Source organism: Castor canadensis, chromosome 11 (assembly GCF_047511655.1).
Source record: "Castor canadensis chromosome 11, mCasCan1.hap1v2, whole genome shotgun sequence".
Lineage (NCBI taxonomy): Eukaryota > Metazoa > Chordata > Mammalia > Rodentia > Castoridae > Castor > Castor canadensis.
Window position 1 is genome coordinate 2,686,152 of NC_133396.1, and position 16,205 is coordinate 2,702,356.

General features: G+C 54.1%; 1 protein-coding gene across 3 annotated transcripts in view; it reads right to left on the reverse strand.

Annotated features, from left to right (window-relative positions):
* Ccdc40 (coiled-coil domain 40 molecular ruler complex subunit) overlaps positions 1 to 16,205 on the reverse strand; it is a 48,579-nt gene that overhangs the window by 5,113 nt on the left and 27,261 nt on the right. For all 3 annotated transcript variants that reach the window (XM_074044956.1, XM_074044957.1, XM_074044958.1), the window contains exons 11-18: positions 11,374 to 11,617; positions 11,106 to 11,288; positions 7,622 to 7,867; positions 6,241 to 6,454; positions 5,649 to 5,818; positions 5,304 to 5,395; positions 4,113 to 4,233; positions 743 to 931 (exon numbers count right to left, since the gene is read on the reverse strand). In XM_074044956.1, the coding sequence (XP_073901057.1) occupies positions 743 to 931; positions 4,113 to 4,233; positions 5,304 to 5,395; positions 5,649 to 5,818; positions 6,241 to 6,454; positions 7,622 to 7,867; positions 11,106 to 11,288; positions 11,374 to 11,617 (1,459 nt within the window). The remainder of the gene's footprint in view (positions 1 to 742; positions 932 to 4,112; positions 4,234 to 5,303; positions 5,396 to 5,648; positions 5,819 to 6,240; positions 6,455 to 7,621; positions 7,868 to 11,105; positions 11,289 to 11,373; positions 11,618 to 16,205) is intronic.

Sequence of the window (16,205 nt, forward strand, 5' to 3'; positions counted from 1 at the left end):
AGCCTGTTTCCAGCCTCCACGTGGAGTCCTCGATGTGTGGCTCACACGCTTCCCGGAGGCCATTTCTCTGAAGCAGACAGCAGCTGGTACACAGCTGCCTCCAGCCCCAGGCAGCACCCTTCTGGTGTGGACACTTTTCTAAACCCAGCCGACCCCCAGCGACAGGCCCTAGACAGCACCAGGTGGGGGCGCTTGGGAGGCCCTGCATCGTCACCCAGCAGGACCCAGCACAGTTCTGTGTCCCCTTTTCATCTCAGAGGGTGAAGTGGCTTCCATCACCAGTGCAGGACAAATTAGTCTGTCTGGTTTCAAAGCTGGCTTCCCTTCCACACCCCCAGTCACAGCTTTGACACAGCAGCACCCACGGGAAGACTCGGTGATAGGGACAGGGTGGGTGGGCACTGGAGTTTCCCCATAGCCTGGGGGCTGTGATCCAGTGTCTGCTGCCCCCAGGCTCCTTGTAGCCCTCACTGTGCCCCTGACAGCTCAGAGGAAGACAAGCCAGGGCAGGTAGGGTGACCATTCTCACACAGCCAGTTTCCTGGCCCCAGAGGCTATGTGACGAGGCAGGACAGGTTCCCGAGGCCAGCCAGTGTGGGTGCGAATGCACTCTGACCACGTGCGAGGGGGACAGCAGCACATACCTGTGCAGTGCCCCTTGTCCAGTGATGGACCTGGAGCCTGAGCAGGAGCCCCTTTCCAGAACATTCCTTGGGTCATGTCTTTTCTCACTGCCACCCACCTGGTGCGTGTCCCGGATTTTCCGTCGCAGCTCAACCTGCTTGTGGTGGAAGTCGGTCCGGGTGAAGACCTTCTTGCTCGTCTTGCCCTGCCCCTCAGCCTGGGTCACGATGGTCTCTCTGCGGGCCACGGCCACCTCCATGTCGTGAATCATTTTCTCCTGCTGCTTCATCAGCTGTGCATACTTGACCTGGGGGGTGCAGGACGGAGGGGCTGAGTGGGGCCTGCTAGGAGAGCAGCCACCCCACATGCCCTGGTTTGCCTCCTTGATGACACCGTCCACTGAACTGGCAGGGACACAGTGAGGACCATGCATTGGTGGAAATGGTTTGTATTTTCCTGTAAAGAACGTAGACAAATGGGGAAAGAGGGGAGATGGCCGGGGATGGTCTGGTTGCACCCGAAACAGAAAAAGCACATTGTTGAGGGGACTCGGGGCTTGGCCAGAGACGGTGGTTTGGTTAGCAGTGTTGTACCAAGGTTAATTTCTTGGCTGTGACAAGTAGGCTGTGGTTCTGTAAGATGGTAACAGTGAGGAAAGCATGGTGGAGGGTCTGTAGACTGGAGTTGGGGTTGGGCTGTTAGAGGATACACTGCAGGGCCACAGGGAACTTTCTGAATCACACGGTGTTTCACAGAGTCTGGACCGTGGCCATGGTGTCACTGGTGTGTGCCTACATTGAACTGGACGCTTAAAATTAGCGCGTTTCCTCGTATGTAAGTTTTGCCTCAGTAAAACTGACCTAGAAGAAAAAAACAGGCAAGAAATAAATACTGACAGACTGATAATGCCCAGAACTGAGGGGATGGTGGGACAAAAGTGCCATCGTGTGACTTGTGGAAAGGGATCTGACAGGCCCTATGACAGTCAAGGGTTTACAGTAAGCCCACCACTGGAAATACAGTACAGGGAGGAGAGAAAAGGAAGAAAGGGTGCTTAGGGGTCTTACTGCAACATTGTTTGATGGCTAATTTTTTTTCTTTTGTGGCACCGGGGTTTGAACTCGGGGCCTCCACTTGCTAGGCAGGCGCTCTTACCAATTGAACCACTCCACCAGCCCCCATTGACAGCTAATTTTATGCGAACTTGACTGGGCCCAGGGCTGCCCAGCTAGCTGGTAAGACATCATTTCTGGGTGTGTCTGGGAGGAAGTTTTTAGAAGAGACCGACATTTGAGTGAGTAGAGTGACAATGCCAAGGGGGGGCGGCATCATTCAATGTGTTGAGGGTTCGAGCAGAACAAAAGGGTGGCAGAGCGGAATTCTTTCTTTTCTGGGATTAAGGCGTTGTCTGAGGAATTAACGTCACTGGCGCCTTCTTGGCTGAGTTCTAGCCTCTGTCGTCCTGGGTCTGCACCTGCAGGACTTGCCAGCCTCTAGAATCACATGAGCCCATTCCCATCACGAACCCCCCACCACACACACTCCTTTTTTGTCACGTCATGCCAACAGGGGCGGTCCTGAGACAGCAGCACTGGGTGCCTTGGTCAGTGTTTGAATATCATGGAGTGAGCAAACACAACCCGAGATGGCTTCCCTGGGCAATGTGCTCTCTTGAAGGGCCATTGTCGTGTACGCATCCCATTGCTGACTGAACGGCTGTTATGCGGTGTTTGATTGAATATAAGTCCTATTGGGGCTGTTTCTCTGGAGAGCCCTCATTGTTAAGGGAAAGCCGCCCCTGTGTGTGAGGACCGGCCACCAAAGGCAGAAGGAGCCCGGAAATGGCTGAAAGTGGTGTTCAGACCCAGGATGGCACAAAGCACAGCTTAGTGGGAACTTAGGGACAGAAGCAGGTCTTGGATGTTGGCAAGACAGTAGGGTCTCCGTCCCTCACAGGTGGAGGGAGTTTAGACACCGAGCTAGACCACGGTGGGCCACAGCCAGTCGGGATTTACCCAGCCTTTCTCATAAACCACTAATGTGTCCAACATCAGTTAAGAAACAGTCTGGGCGTCAGTGGCTCAGGTGACGGTCTTAGGGACTTTGTTGATCCTGTAGGTTTGGGAAGTGTGCAGGGACCAGGTAGGGGTTGTGGTCACATAAGGTTGGAAACCCTAATAAACTGTGTATTAACTGACTAATACACAGTTCTGGTGGCAGAACAGCTGGTGTGTCAGTAACATGTGATGTGTCTCCTGAGTGTCTGCAACTGAGGAAGCGTGGGCTGATGTCTGTGTTGTCATTGTCACAGGGCATACAGCTGTCTGTCTACTGTTTTCGGTAAGGAGAAAACCCAGAAGGCAGAGGAATCCAAGCCCCCTGTGCAGCACAGGTCAGATCTCAGAGGTTGGGAGGGCCCCTGACCTCTTGGGACTGACACAGCCACCCTGATGAGCAGGGCCACAGGGGGAGGACAGAGAGGAACCCCTGGACTTTCTTTCTGTCCCAGGGCAGGGAGCTGGTTCTCTATGCAGCAGACATGTGGCTTCTGTGCTGTGAAAACTCAATTAAATGGAGCATTAAAACATTATCAGCAACATTTCACACTGGACTTCAGTGCTGGAGCAGCCAGCGTCTCCTAGGGCCTCACATGGCATTGGAGCCAGTGAGGGTCATGATCCCCAAACCTTTACCCTGGCTTACAGAGGTTTGCCAGGGAGGGAGGGGGACAGAGTGGAGAGGAGGAGGAGGAGGGGCGCTCTACTTCCAGCCCTGCATATGCATCTGGTCTGAAGAAATAACTCAGCAGCCAGGAGTTTGTATCCAAAATGGCATCTTAAAAATGATGTCACACTTACTTTATTAACAACTGATTTTACTTTTATCCTGAAGGCCCTGAACCCTAAACTCGACGATCAAGTGTGATTTAATTGCTTTTGAAAGACAGTGAAGGCTTGCCGTGTGTGAGGGATGACTCGGGGTGCTCTCTGAACCCTGTCATCATATGGGAATCTGCTTGTCCACAGTGGGATGCACCTCATTAGTGAGCTGTGAAATTCAGGGTCACGAGCAGCATTTTAAACTATTGGAGGGGGTTAGGCCTGGTGGGGTGGCTCAAGTGGTAGAGCGCCTGCTTAGCAAGGGTGAGCCCTGAGCTCAAAACCAGCGCCACCAAAAGTAAAGAAATAAAGAAAGGACCTGAGGGCCTAGATTTCTCAGGGTGAGGATAAGACAGCATTCATGAAATGATGCACACGTCCTTGTGTGTTCTGTGATGACTTCTGTGCGGTACGGACAAAAGTTGGACAGGCCCTGACGTGAGAGGCAGCCAGGGGACGACGTGTGGCCTCTACTGGGCTAGAGCATGGGTCACCCTGTAGGAGCAGGAATCTCACCCAGTGCCACCGGCCAGGGTTCCCATGGGAGGTCAGGGAGCCAGGGCCTTGGCGTGGCCGGAGCTGAGGCGGGGGTGGTGGGAGGCTGCTCACCTTCATCCGGTGGATCTCTGCCTTCATCGCCCGGATCTCCGTCTGGCCGGTCTCAGAATCCACTGAGGCGCGCATCTCTTTGGCCAGTTGGATTTTTTTCTCCCAAAGCATGAGCTGGTGTCTGTGGAGGCGGGAGAGGCGGCGTCAGCACTGGAGAAGTCAGCGTCCCCTTGGGCCTGACGCGATGGCAGAGCCTGTGACACTCACCAAGCCCCCAAATCTTTACGCTGGCTTCCAGAAAAGGCTTGCCAGCCCTGGAACTAGACAGGCCTTGGGTGTGCCGGGGGGAGAGAAGAGGAAGAGGGAAGAACTGAGAGGAAGGAGGGAGAGACTGGGAGATAGGGCGACAACTTGGACGTGCAACTTTCGGAATGGAGAAAACTACATGGAATTGATCAAAGCGGGTTTAAGAAGAAGTCAAAAGCCCTAACAATCCTTCAGTCACAAAGCTGTTAAAACGTCATCAAGGACACAGGCCCCAGAGCACTGTCCCAGACGGAATTTTGCGTAGCATGTGGAGCCACAGAGCACACCGTCCCTTTGCGATCCATTCCCTCCCGGGGCTCGGCGGTCAGCCATGGCGCCCACGGTGCCCACCCAAAGACACTGCAGAAACCCAAAACCGCTTCAAAGGGGGACATTCTTGCAAAACACAAAATGAAATGAGAAATACAGACATCTATTTGGTGGGTTTCTAGCACAGGAAGAAAATTTCCCTTTTCTTTGTGTGCTTTGTTGCAGTTTAAAGTGCAGGGTAGGGTGTATGTGCTACGGTCATAGCCAGACACAGTCACACAACATTTATAGCTTTTTTGTTTTTTTGGCAGCACTGGAATTTGAACTCAGGGCCTCACGCTTGCGAGGCAGGCGCTTTACCACTTGAGCCACTCCACCAGCCCTTTTTTTTTTTTTTGTGCTGGGTATTTCTGAGATAGGGTCTTACTCACTTTTTTTTTTTTTGGCCCGGGCTGGCCTCAAAACATCATCCTCCTGATCTCTACCTCCCAAGCAGCTAGGATTACAGGCAGGAGCCATCAGTGCCCAGCACACAATGTGTATTTTGAAAAGTTTTTTCCAAAGAAAATCCTGAATTTCCAGTGGCAGCCGGTGTGGCTGAGGGCTGCTTGGGATCCTTGAGGATGCCCGAGAGACATGCCATGGGCACAGTGACATCTGGAGCCTGGGACTCACTCTGCCTCCACCAGGCTGTTGAGGAGTGCTGTCTTCTCCTCCTGCAGCTGGCTCAGTTTCTCCTGCATCTGGAGGGTCTCCCTCTCCTCGGCCTGTAGGAATGGGGAGGAGGTTTGGGAGGCGCTTGGAGGCATGGACACTGGGGCTGTGGCCTCCAAGTCCCATCAGGGATGGCAAGGCTGAGAGTCGGCTCTGCAAGCGACTCGAATGGAAGTTATATCCTCGGACAGACACCCAAATCAAGGACATTCGTGCCCATGTGTGAGCTGGCCCTCTATTGCCCTGTGCTGGGGTCGGAGTAGCTGAGGGGATCGGGGTGGGGGGGACGGGGGGGGTGTCACTGACCTGCAGCACGCGCATGAACTCAGTCTCGGCCACCAGGTTGTCCTGCTGCAGCTCCTCGGTGCTGCACCGGTTCTTGCTCATTAGTAAGTTGAGTTTCTTCAGGTCGTTGCCCAGATCTTTCATGTGGCGGCTGACCTCCTTCTGCTCCCTCTTCTCCTGCTCGATCTTGTCTGCCCAGAGAACAGGGACACAGGGATGGCCTGGCCATGATGGCAACCGGCAATGGTGCCTCCCTCCCCTCATTGCTCCCTCCCACCCTTTCCTTCTGGGGCTCCTGTCCAAATCAGTCCCCCTGCCAGGTTGGAGGGCGGATAGGTCTCTCCATGGTGCTGTGTTGCAAAGCCTGGTCCTTTGTGAGAACTACAAGGACCCTGTGCTTGGTGGGGGCGGTGCATGGGGCTGATGGCCGGGCTCCCCCTCCCCTGACATGGGGACAGGGACACTGTGAGCCTCTGGGGAAAGCAGGCCCTTTGCCTTCAGCCGGCTTGGCCAAGCTCGGGGCAGAGACAGAACACAGCATCGACAGTGAGATGGGCCTGGGATAGCGGGCAGCCCCACGCGGTCCTCCGCCCGCCCGCCCGTCCGTCCTCACTGTCGATGCGCAGTTTCTTCTGCTCCAGGACATGGAGCTCCTTCTTGAGCATGTCCAGGGATGTCGCCTGCTCCTCGTGCTCCTGTGTGACTTTGACCAGTTCCTGCTGCAGGCGGAGCCAGGTCACCTGGGCCTGAGTCACCTTGGTGTTATGTTCATCTGACAGCTTGGTCAGCCTTTTGATTTCCAGTTCCAGGGGCCCAACTTCTTCCCCCTAAAAAGGATATTCAGCAGGGGTTCAGAGGTCTCTTTGGGTGGGTTGCAGAGGTCGGGCATTTGCTCTTGGGAGGGCTAGAGCCCCTCATCTGTTCACTGGTTCCAAGGGCAGGAGTCTAAGCCCTAAGAGGCGCTCGTGGCCCCTCTGCCATCCATAGGAGCTCTGAACACTGTCTGCTTCCAGCAGACCACCAAGGCCAGGGGCTTCCTTCATTGGGTCTACTGGGTTTTGTGACTTTCAAAGCCCAAAGGGAGCTCTGTATCATAGTGTCCCCCATCTACCAAGGACCCCCCTCCTGTAGTGGGGTCCTTAGGTTACAGGGCTTGGGCGTGTGTAGGACATTGAGCCTCAAACTCGTAAGACCCCTTGGTCTAGAGTAGAGAATAGAGGTCAAATCCAAGCCACCATCCGTCTGTCTGGCTCAGCAGCAGCCATTAGAAAGGTCAAAGGAAGACTTGGTGCTCTGGTGCAAACGACATGGCATTGAAATTCCAGGGGCCGTAAGCAGCGTCATAGTGGACACAGCCAGATGACAGCCCCTTTTTGGCTACATAGGAGGCAGAGCTGGGTAGCTGTGACAGAGACGGAAGGCCTGCAGCCCTAAACCCTGTCCCCTCTGGCTCTGAGCAGGGAACCGTGTGCTGACCTCATGCACATGCACGGGAGCCACTTCACGTATGAAATGAGGAGGGAGATAAAGGGGTGATTTTTTGGGAGGAGCTCACTTCTTTTTTTTTTTTTTGGTAGTGTTGAGAGTTTTGAGCTCAGGGCCTTGTGCTTGCCAGGCAGGCACTCTACCACTTGAGCCATGTCACCAACCCCTTTTTTGCTTTTAAGTTATTTCTCAGATAAGGCCTTTCATTTTTGCCCAGAGTAGTCCTTAGACCATGATGCTTAGCATGCCTTCCTGAGCAGCTGGGATTACAGATGCACACTACCACGCTCGGCTTATTTGCTGAAGTGTGTGTGTGTGTGTGGGGGGGGTCCCTATAGCTTTTCATCTGGGCTGGCCTCAAACCAAGATCCTCCTGATGACTACCTTCACACCTGGGAATACAGGTGTGAGCCACTGTGCCCAGCCTCTGTGAGCTGCAGAGGGCTCAGATTCCCCTTGCCCCCAGACACCAAGCTAGCTGGAGATCCCTGTCCCTGGCTGTGCCTCACCCCCAGCTCGGAGACCATCTGCTCCAGCTGCTTGTTGGAGAGGTTGATGAGGCCTTGCTTGCGCTCGATCAGAATGGTGCGCCTGGCGATCTCGTTCTCACTGTTGGTGATGAGCTCGTTCACTCTCTTCACCTCCTGGTCCAGCTCGGCCAGTATCTTGTGATGCATGTCCATCCTGCAGCTGGTGTTGGTGATGTCCAGGGTGGTCTGAGCGATGTCACCGTTGATTTTGGAAAGATGTGTCACCTAGGTGGGTGGAAGGAAACACTTCTGAACATTTCTCCCCCTCTATCCCAGAGAAGGAGGGAGTCTCCCAGGGAGCTAGCTGGGATTACAGGCATGAACCATCATGCCAGGCTTATTCGGTTTCATGTTTGTGCAATATCCTGTTGAACTGTGACACGGTGTTGAGGTGGGCGCTGCTGGAGGATGGCTCCTGCCTTTAGCAATTCCTAATTGAGGGGCCTGGTTGTGCGGATCAGTGGTACAGCGCTTGCCTGGCATGTGCGGGGCCCTGGGTTCCCTCTCCAGCATGGAGGAGACATAACAGATGAACAATTACTGAGCACCTAGTTGCTGGCCAAGGCTGTTGTACAAGTTGGTTGCCCTCCTTGACTTCACAATCCATTATAAATACTCCTTTTGTTTTTGGTTTTTTGAGGCAGGGACTGGATATGTAGCCCAGACTGGCTTTGGATATGTACTCCTGCCTCTCCAAGTGCTGGGATTACAAGCGTTTGCCCCCCAGGCTCAGCTGTAAACAATCCTATTCTAAAGAATGGTGTGACTATGATTCTGCCTTGTATTTCACAGGGTGTATGTCATTCCATTTTACTGAAAAGCTGGGCCCCGTCCTGGATAGGGAACACCCTACTGTGGAGAGCACTCTGGGGCCGCTCAGTGCCCACTGCTGCCCTGTCAGCCTCCCTCCCTGCCTTCTTGGTGGGCTCTCAGAGCCCTTCCTATGAAGGGGACAGGTGTGAGAATTGGGCCCCAGGTTGCTGCACTGGCTCTGGAGCCAGTGGAGGCTGTCAGCTCAGGGATGAGTCCTCTCCGCTGGCCTGGCTCTGTGGCGTCTTGGTTATTCACTGCCCATCGGCTCCTGCCACCAGCTCTCTTGTGGCTCAGGTTCCACCATCCCAGGCCTTCTGGGGTCCTCAGCTTCCCTTCCTGTGCCCCCTGCCAGGTCCATGCCTTCCATTCCCACTGCTTGTGAAACCCAGACCTCATGGACAGAGCTTCTAGCACCTCCAGTCACCTCTGGCCAAGCCTGCCCCTCATCTCCTCTTTTTTCAAGATCATCCTGAGACCTAGGTCCCCGTAGGGGCTCACTGTCCCCTCTTCCTGCTTGTCCCCTATGGGGTTCAACTTCCTGAGCCCTTTCAATTTCCAGATCACTGGCTTCCTGTCACCAGCTGGGCCAGCCAGAACGTGCCACCTCCTCCAGTCCCTGGCTGCATGTGTCCTATGTAGACCACCCTGGGCTCCTTTGAACATCTGCCCCATCCCTGAGTTTACTGCCCATCTTCCCTCTGGACCACAGCTCCAGCCCATCCACCCTCTGCTCTTCCTCCAGGTGTGGCCCTACCCTGACCCATCTGCCACCAGCTCACAGGGCTTTTGAACTGTGTCCCCACTGTGTCTGTTGGCAAATCCTGGTCATAGAGGGACTTGTTGGTCTAAGACTCTTTACCACCCTCTGCTGGACTGAGGTGGTAGTACAAGCCCGGCCTCTGGCCGCCTGGGAAAGAGAAGTAGGGCGGGGACTTAGGGACCCAGGGGCCTGAGGACCAGCTTCTGCTGTGCCACAACAAGGGCAGGCAGGCTACTTCACACCCACCATGGTCATTAGGTTCTCAAAAGTACCCAGGACACATGCTTTTGCTGCCTTCCCTCCCTCCCAAGGGAATTGGGAAGTCCCAAGGAGAGCCAGCTGGATGATGCTCCTGATTAGCTGGTTCCAGCCCTGTGTCCCCCGCTTTCTTGGAACAATCAGGCCAGTAGTCAGCGGCCAGGTAAGTGGCCAGCTGTGTCTTCTCCTGACAACAGTGGTGGCTGAGATAGAAGCACCTTGAGCCTCCCCAGGTGTCAGGTGTCAGGCCTGGGACTAAGCCACCCTGTGGTCCCTGCCAGGTGAAGGCTGAGGCCGAGAATCACACAGGAGTGGGACTCATACCCTTAACTGCTGAGGCTGGGGCAGGACCCCTTACGTCCCTCCCCCAGAAGAACAGGACTAGAAGAGCCTGGGCTGGGATCACATAAGTGGAGGTGAGAAAGCAAGGCAATCCATCCCCAGGCTGTGGTTGACACACTTGATGGCAGGAACCCAGAAACTCAGGGGCCCCGTCCTCCTTAGACCGCTTAGTCTGCCCCTGCGGGCATGTGTCCAAAGCCTGATGCAGCCTCTGGGGGTCCTCCTCAGGACCCCACCCAAGACAGGACACTCCAGAGGGGGTCACACCATGGGAAGAGGAAGAAGAAAAAACTTCAAGGAAGGAGTAGTTTTCCCAAGGACAAAAGGACCTCCAACCACAGCCCAGGCCATGTCATGGGTGTGGGGAACCCAAGTCATGTAGGTGAAAGTCAACCGCAAGGTCCCGTCCAGCTGTGTTCTGCAGGGGCAGAAGGCTCAGGTATGTTGACAACACTCACACCCTTTGACCCAGGACTTGGGCTTTTGTGATTTATCCTCAGAAGTGTGGACAAAGATTTGTAAACAAGGGTGCTCAGCGCTGAGCGACTCACAATATTCAAAGCCTAGAGACAGCCTGAGGTGTCCAGCGAGAGAACTGCCAAACGTTCATGACCAAATGTCACGCAGAAATGAAGATTCATGTTGTTGGAGAAGGTGGACTTGAATATTGTCAGTAAAGCAAAAGCGAAAAACCACACAGGAAAAAATCCACGGGCTCCCGTGCGTGTTACTTGTGCACTTTTCTGTGTCGTGATTCAGTAAGACCAATAAAAATATGGATGGAGATGGACCCAAAGCAGATGTGTAGCAAGGGCCCAATATCCTTTGACGTGTGCATGTGTGTGCATGTGTGTGCGTGCGTGTGCGTGTGTGAGAATGAGTGTGTGGATTTGCCTGTGTATGTGTAGAAAAGTGTCCAAACTGGGTGGGATGGTGCACGCCTGTAATCTCAGCGGCAAGACTGTGTGTTCAAGGCCAGCCTGGGCTTCACAGTGGGACCCTGTCTCAAAAGAATCCAACAAAAAAGAAAAATGGCTGTCCCGAATGGGGTGCCTGGAGCTGTCTTATTTTCTTCTTGGTACCTTTCTGAGCATCCTCAGGGGCTGTGGCTGTTTTCAGAGCTGGGATTAGAACCCAGGGCCTTGCACGTGCTGGGCCAGCACGCTCCCGATGAGCTAGAAACATGGAGGCGAGTGGACGCCCCGAGAGCCCTAGGCTTCCACGGCTTTGGCCGGTGTGGACGGGGCGCGGGGGCCCACAGCACACGCATGTCGCGGGGGAGCTGCCTACCAGGTTGGTCTTTTCCTTCTGCAGCTTCTGCAGGAGCTGGTGGAAGCACTTGGTCAGCTTGCTGGAGGTCACATGGTCCTGCAGCTTGGCCGCCATGGAGCGGTCCATGCGGTGCTTCAGCTCCAGCTCGTGGCGCATGGCCTGGTGCACGGCCTCCAGCTGGCTCGTCACTGCCGTGTGCTCCTGGAGGGGACAGTCACAGGGTGGACATCCCCGCAGCCCCACACACCCTCCGTGGGTCGCCGGGTGGGGTGCGAGGCCCCCTCACCTGCTGGCCCTTGCTCAGGGAGTCCTCGGCGTCCTGCAGCGTGAGCCGGTAGGCGGTGAACTCGTTCCGCAGCACCTCGTGCTTGTTCAGGCACTGCGTGGTCAGCTTCTGCACCAGGCTGGCTTCCGTCTCCGACCGGTTCAGGACGCCCGCCAGCTTCTCGTTCTTTTCCTCCTCCTTCATGATGGATTTCTTGTAGGCCTCGATCTCGCCATCGAGCGACTTGGCTTGGTGCTCGCACTCGCTGCGGAAATGGGGACAGCAAAGCCAGTCGCACGAGAGACATCAGAACCAGACATGCGGCTGTGCCCGCCCGGGAGAAAGAGAAATAAATGAGGAAACCAACTCTTATCTTGTTTTTTTTTTTCTTTTTGATGGTACTGGGGTTTGAACTCAGGGCCTCATGCTTGCTAGGCAGGGCCTCTACTACTTGAGCCATTCCACCAGCCCTGTTTTGTGTTGGGAATTTTCGGGATAATCCTAGCTACTTGGGAGGCTGAGATTGGGAGGATCGAGGTTCAAGGCCAGCCCGGGCAAATAGTTCAATAGACCCGATCTCCAAAACAACCAGAGCAAAATGGACTGGAGGTGTAGCTCAAGCAGTAGAGCACCTGGTTTGCAAGCGGGAAGCCCTGAGTTCAAACCCTAGCCCGCCAAAAAAACCATAATCCTTGAAGGGAAATGGCACCCTAGTTGCATAGGTGTGGACACTGAAGCTCGAACCGTTTATCGACTTGCTCAAAGTCCACAGTGTCTGGGGACACCACCTGGCTCCCATTTTAAGGCGTCACTCCTTCGCTGAGCCTGCAGCTGAGTAAAGATTAACTAACCTCAGGCATGAGCATCCAGGCACTGTTTCTGTGTGAGACATTCCCTCCGTCCCGAGAAGGCCTTCTGGACCTAGCACTCCCCCTCCATCGGCAGCCTCTCGCCTTCAAATAACTTCTTATCCAGAGTTCAGAGTACCATCTTCTTAGGCTAAGATAGGCCTCCCAGTCTTTGGCCATTGGAAGACCTGTCACTGCTCTGAAAACGCCCTTCCATTCGGGTTTCACGGGCACGTGCGTGTTGGGTTTACCTGCATGCATTTCTCCCCACTCGAGAAAGCACTACCAGTGGCTTCACACATCCTGCTCTGCACCTTCGCTATTCTTGTACTGCTTCCTAGAGATATTCCACACCAGTGTACGTAGAAACCTCCTTAATTCTAAGCTGGGAGTGGTGGCTCACACCTGCAATCCCAGCTACTTGGGGGTGGGGGGGGGTGGAAGCAGGAGGATCAAGAGTTCGAGGCCAGCCTGGGCAATGTTAGCAAGACCCTCTCTAAAAGACAAAATTAAAAAACAAAAGGGCTGGGAGCCTTGCTGCAGAGGGGGAGGACTTGCCTAGCAACTGTGAAGCCCTGGCTCAATCCCAGAACCATGCAGACACACAGACACACAGACACACAGATAGACACACACACACACACACACACACACTCTCTCTCTCTCTCTCTCTCTCTCTCTCTCTCTCTCTCTCTCTCTCTCTCTCTCCCCTAATTGTTTTTGATTCTGCTCAGGTTGTACCCTGCCTGGTGTGCTGTAATTTAGTCACCCTCTCTGGGACACACCTCTAGTTTTCTGGCCTTTTCTAACATCACTCGTGTGTCAGTGCACACCCATGCTCACAAAAACAAACAACAGAGAGCTGTGCCATGTCCAGGGAGCGCAAGATTCAATATTAGTCAGGTGTGACTCCCCAGGGATGGGCGTGTGGTCCACGCCTGGCATCCCAGCCACGCAGGAAGTGAAACCGGAAGGATCACAGTCCAGGCCGGCCCACGAGACCCTATCTGAAAAATAACTAAAGCAAAAAGGGCTGGAGGAGGGGATCGAGTGGTAGAGCGCCTGCCTAGCAAGTGCAAAGCCCTGAGTTCAAACCCCAGTACCTCTCACAAAAAGGAAACACAGACACACACCCCATTGATCGGTTCTGACAAAGCCACCACAATATGACAGTGAGGAAAGGATCTTTTCAACCAGTGGCTCTGGGAAACCTAGAGATAGACATTCAGAGAAACTGAACTGGGGCCCCTTCCCACACCATAGCAAGAGGTGTTGTGAAAGAGCGAAAAGCAGAACATCCTTGGCAGAAAATGAACGAGAAAAAACTTTACAACCATGGTTTAGGCAAAAATTTCTTGGAGAAGCATGAAAGAAAAAAAAGAAAGTAATTGATAAATCGGACTTCATAAAAATGAAGTCTGTTTTTATGACTTTCTTTTGAATTTTGAATTCACTTTTTGAATTTCTGGCTGGGCATGAAATCCCAGCACTTGGGAGGATTAGGTAACAGTACGGAGAGTTTGGGGCCAGCCTGGGCTACATAGTGACACCCTGTCTCAAAAAACAGAAACAATTCATTTTTTTAGCAGCACTGGAGTTGGAACTCAGGGCCTCACTCTTGCTAGTCAGGTGCTCTTACTGCTTGAGCCAGTCTGCCAGCCTTTTTGCTCTTTTTTAATGGATTTTTTTCGAGATAGGGTCTCAAGAACTATTTGCCTGGGGCTGGCTTTGAACTGTGGTCTTCCTGATCTCTGCCTCCTGAGTAGCTCGGATTACAGGTGTGAGCCACCGCACCCGGCTAAAAACAAAAGTTTTTAAATTGTTGGTTCAAAAGGCACTGTTAAAACAGAGATGAAAAGATAAACCATGAACCGGGAAAGAAATATTTTTAAAACTCGTATCTGAGAAAGGACTTATGTCCAGAAGATATGAAGGACTCTTGTGACTCAGTTATAAGAGTAAACCATTCCACCTAAAAACAAGCAAAAGTCACTTCACCTAAAAAGGAACTAGGATGGCGGACGAGTTCGTGAATCACTCGGCATCGGGGACGTGCAGATCAAAGCCCCCGTGTGACGCCATGACTTGTCTCCTAATGGCTAAAGTCGCCTGGCTGCAGCAGATCCACTGCCGGAGGAACGAGCTGCTTTGCACAACAGCAGCAGCGTCTACACCGGGCGGCCGTCGCCTCCGGTGTTCACCTGGGGAACTGGAAGAGGTGGGGCCGGGGAAGCGCTTTCATTCCAAGGCTGGAGGTGATGGAAGTCCAACAGCTGGTGGACAGAGAGAGGCGCCCTGAGCACAGACCCTCCAGGACCAGCCCCAGGACAGGGGGAGGGAAAGGTCGCTGTCGTGAGTGACCCGCCTCTGTCCATTTGCCAGAACTCACCGGGCTGTGCTCCGGAAAAGGCTGTTTTGTGCATAAATTATCCTCAGTAAACCGGGCTTACTGTAAATGTCTAGGTTTGATGACAGAAGTAAGGCGCCTGCTTTTCAGACAGGCAGCCACAAACTTTGAGGACAGGAGGGCGGTGTTAAAGCGCGCTCTCGCTCTCTCATTTCTTGCAGTGTGATCACTGTTTTGTTTGTTTGTTTGCTTGTTTTGGTTTGGTTTTTTGTGCTGCTGGAGACAGAATCCCGGGCCTCCTGCACACTAGGCAGCGCTCCACCACTGAGCCGCACCCCAGCCCTAAAAATAATTTAGGACAAGCGAGGCTGAGGATATGACAGTGGTGGGGCCCTTGCCTAGCAGGTGGGAGGCCCTGTTTGATCCCCAGCGCCTCACACGAAAAACTACCTTTGAAAAAGTACACTTTAAAGACTTCCTGGGTTCACAGCTATCGATAGAAAATAATGAAGCGGTAAGTCATATGAAAAGTTGGTCCCAGGGCTGGGCGTAGTGGTGCCGCTGTGCGGTCAGCCTTAGCTGTCCTGCCTCCTGAGCAGGAAGCAGGACATGGTGAACATTTGGAGCCATCTTGCAGGGCCTCGTCCACAGGCCCTGTGGGGACCCATTTCTAACGGGGTGCTCTCTGTCCTCATGCTGTAGCCCCAGGTAGTCTGATGGCCACCAGCATCTTTGGATGCACAGGACATTGGTGGTGACCAGGCCCTGTCTGCTGGACCCCAGCCCACCCCTGCTCTCCTCTCTTCCTTCCTCCCTGTCACAGCAGGGACAGCAGGGACAGACTCCGAGTCTGTGGGACCACACACTGAGCAGCATGGTCACCTTGCCTCAGTGCTATCTCAGATGCTGCTTCTCAGGCCCCAGGGCCAGGGGTAAGAAGGATTGGGACTCCCCGTGGTGACTGTGACCCCATCCTGTCCTCCTTCGCTCTGATGGGCTGGCAGCTGACCCCACATGCCGACAGGAGGGCCTTCGGGGTGCCATCATGCGGTTGTTAGGATTAGGGGAAGAAGTCCAGAAGGTGGAGGCCAACCCTTCTGTTTCCGGTGGGGACAGTCTGGAGCAGGTTTATAGAGACTGAACCACGTGACTTGTGTTTCCCCCAAGTTTCTATGACAGTACAACAGCCCTGTGACACAGGGCAGGGCAGGAAACAGCCAGAGAAGACGCACGGGCTTTGAGCAACTTTTGGCTGGAACTTAAGGTGGGCATTTTGAAGGGATGAAGCTGAATGGAAAGGCCACCGAGGTTGGGGTGAGGGGTGCTGGGCGCCTCCCTCCTGTGTGGACTGGCCAGGTGCTCTGAGTGAGGAGGAGGCAGGCAGGGCTGTCTTGAAGGCCTGGCTTCTCTCAGTCCATCTGCTGTGCTCCACAGCACACATGGAGAACTTGGATTTTTGTTGTTGCTCAGTGCTGGGGTTTGAACTTGGGACCTGGTGCTTGCTGGCAAGCTCTCTACCACTTGAGCCACACCCGAGTTCCACAGTTTTTGCTTCTGTGTCAGCCTCTGCTGAGTTCAAGTCACATGAGTGACGCCGCGGACGGGGGTGGGTCTGAGCCACAGCCTGCTACTGGGTGGCAGTACCCAGCTGGTCCTGG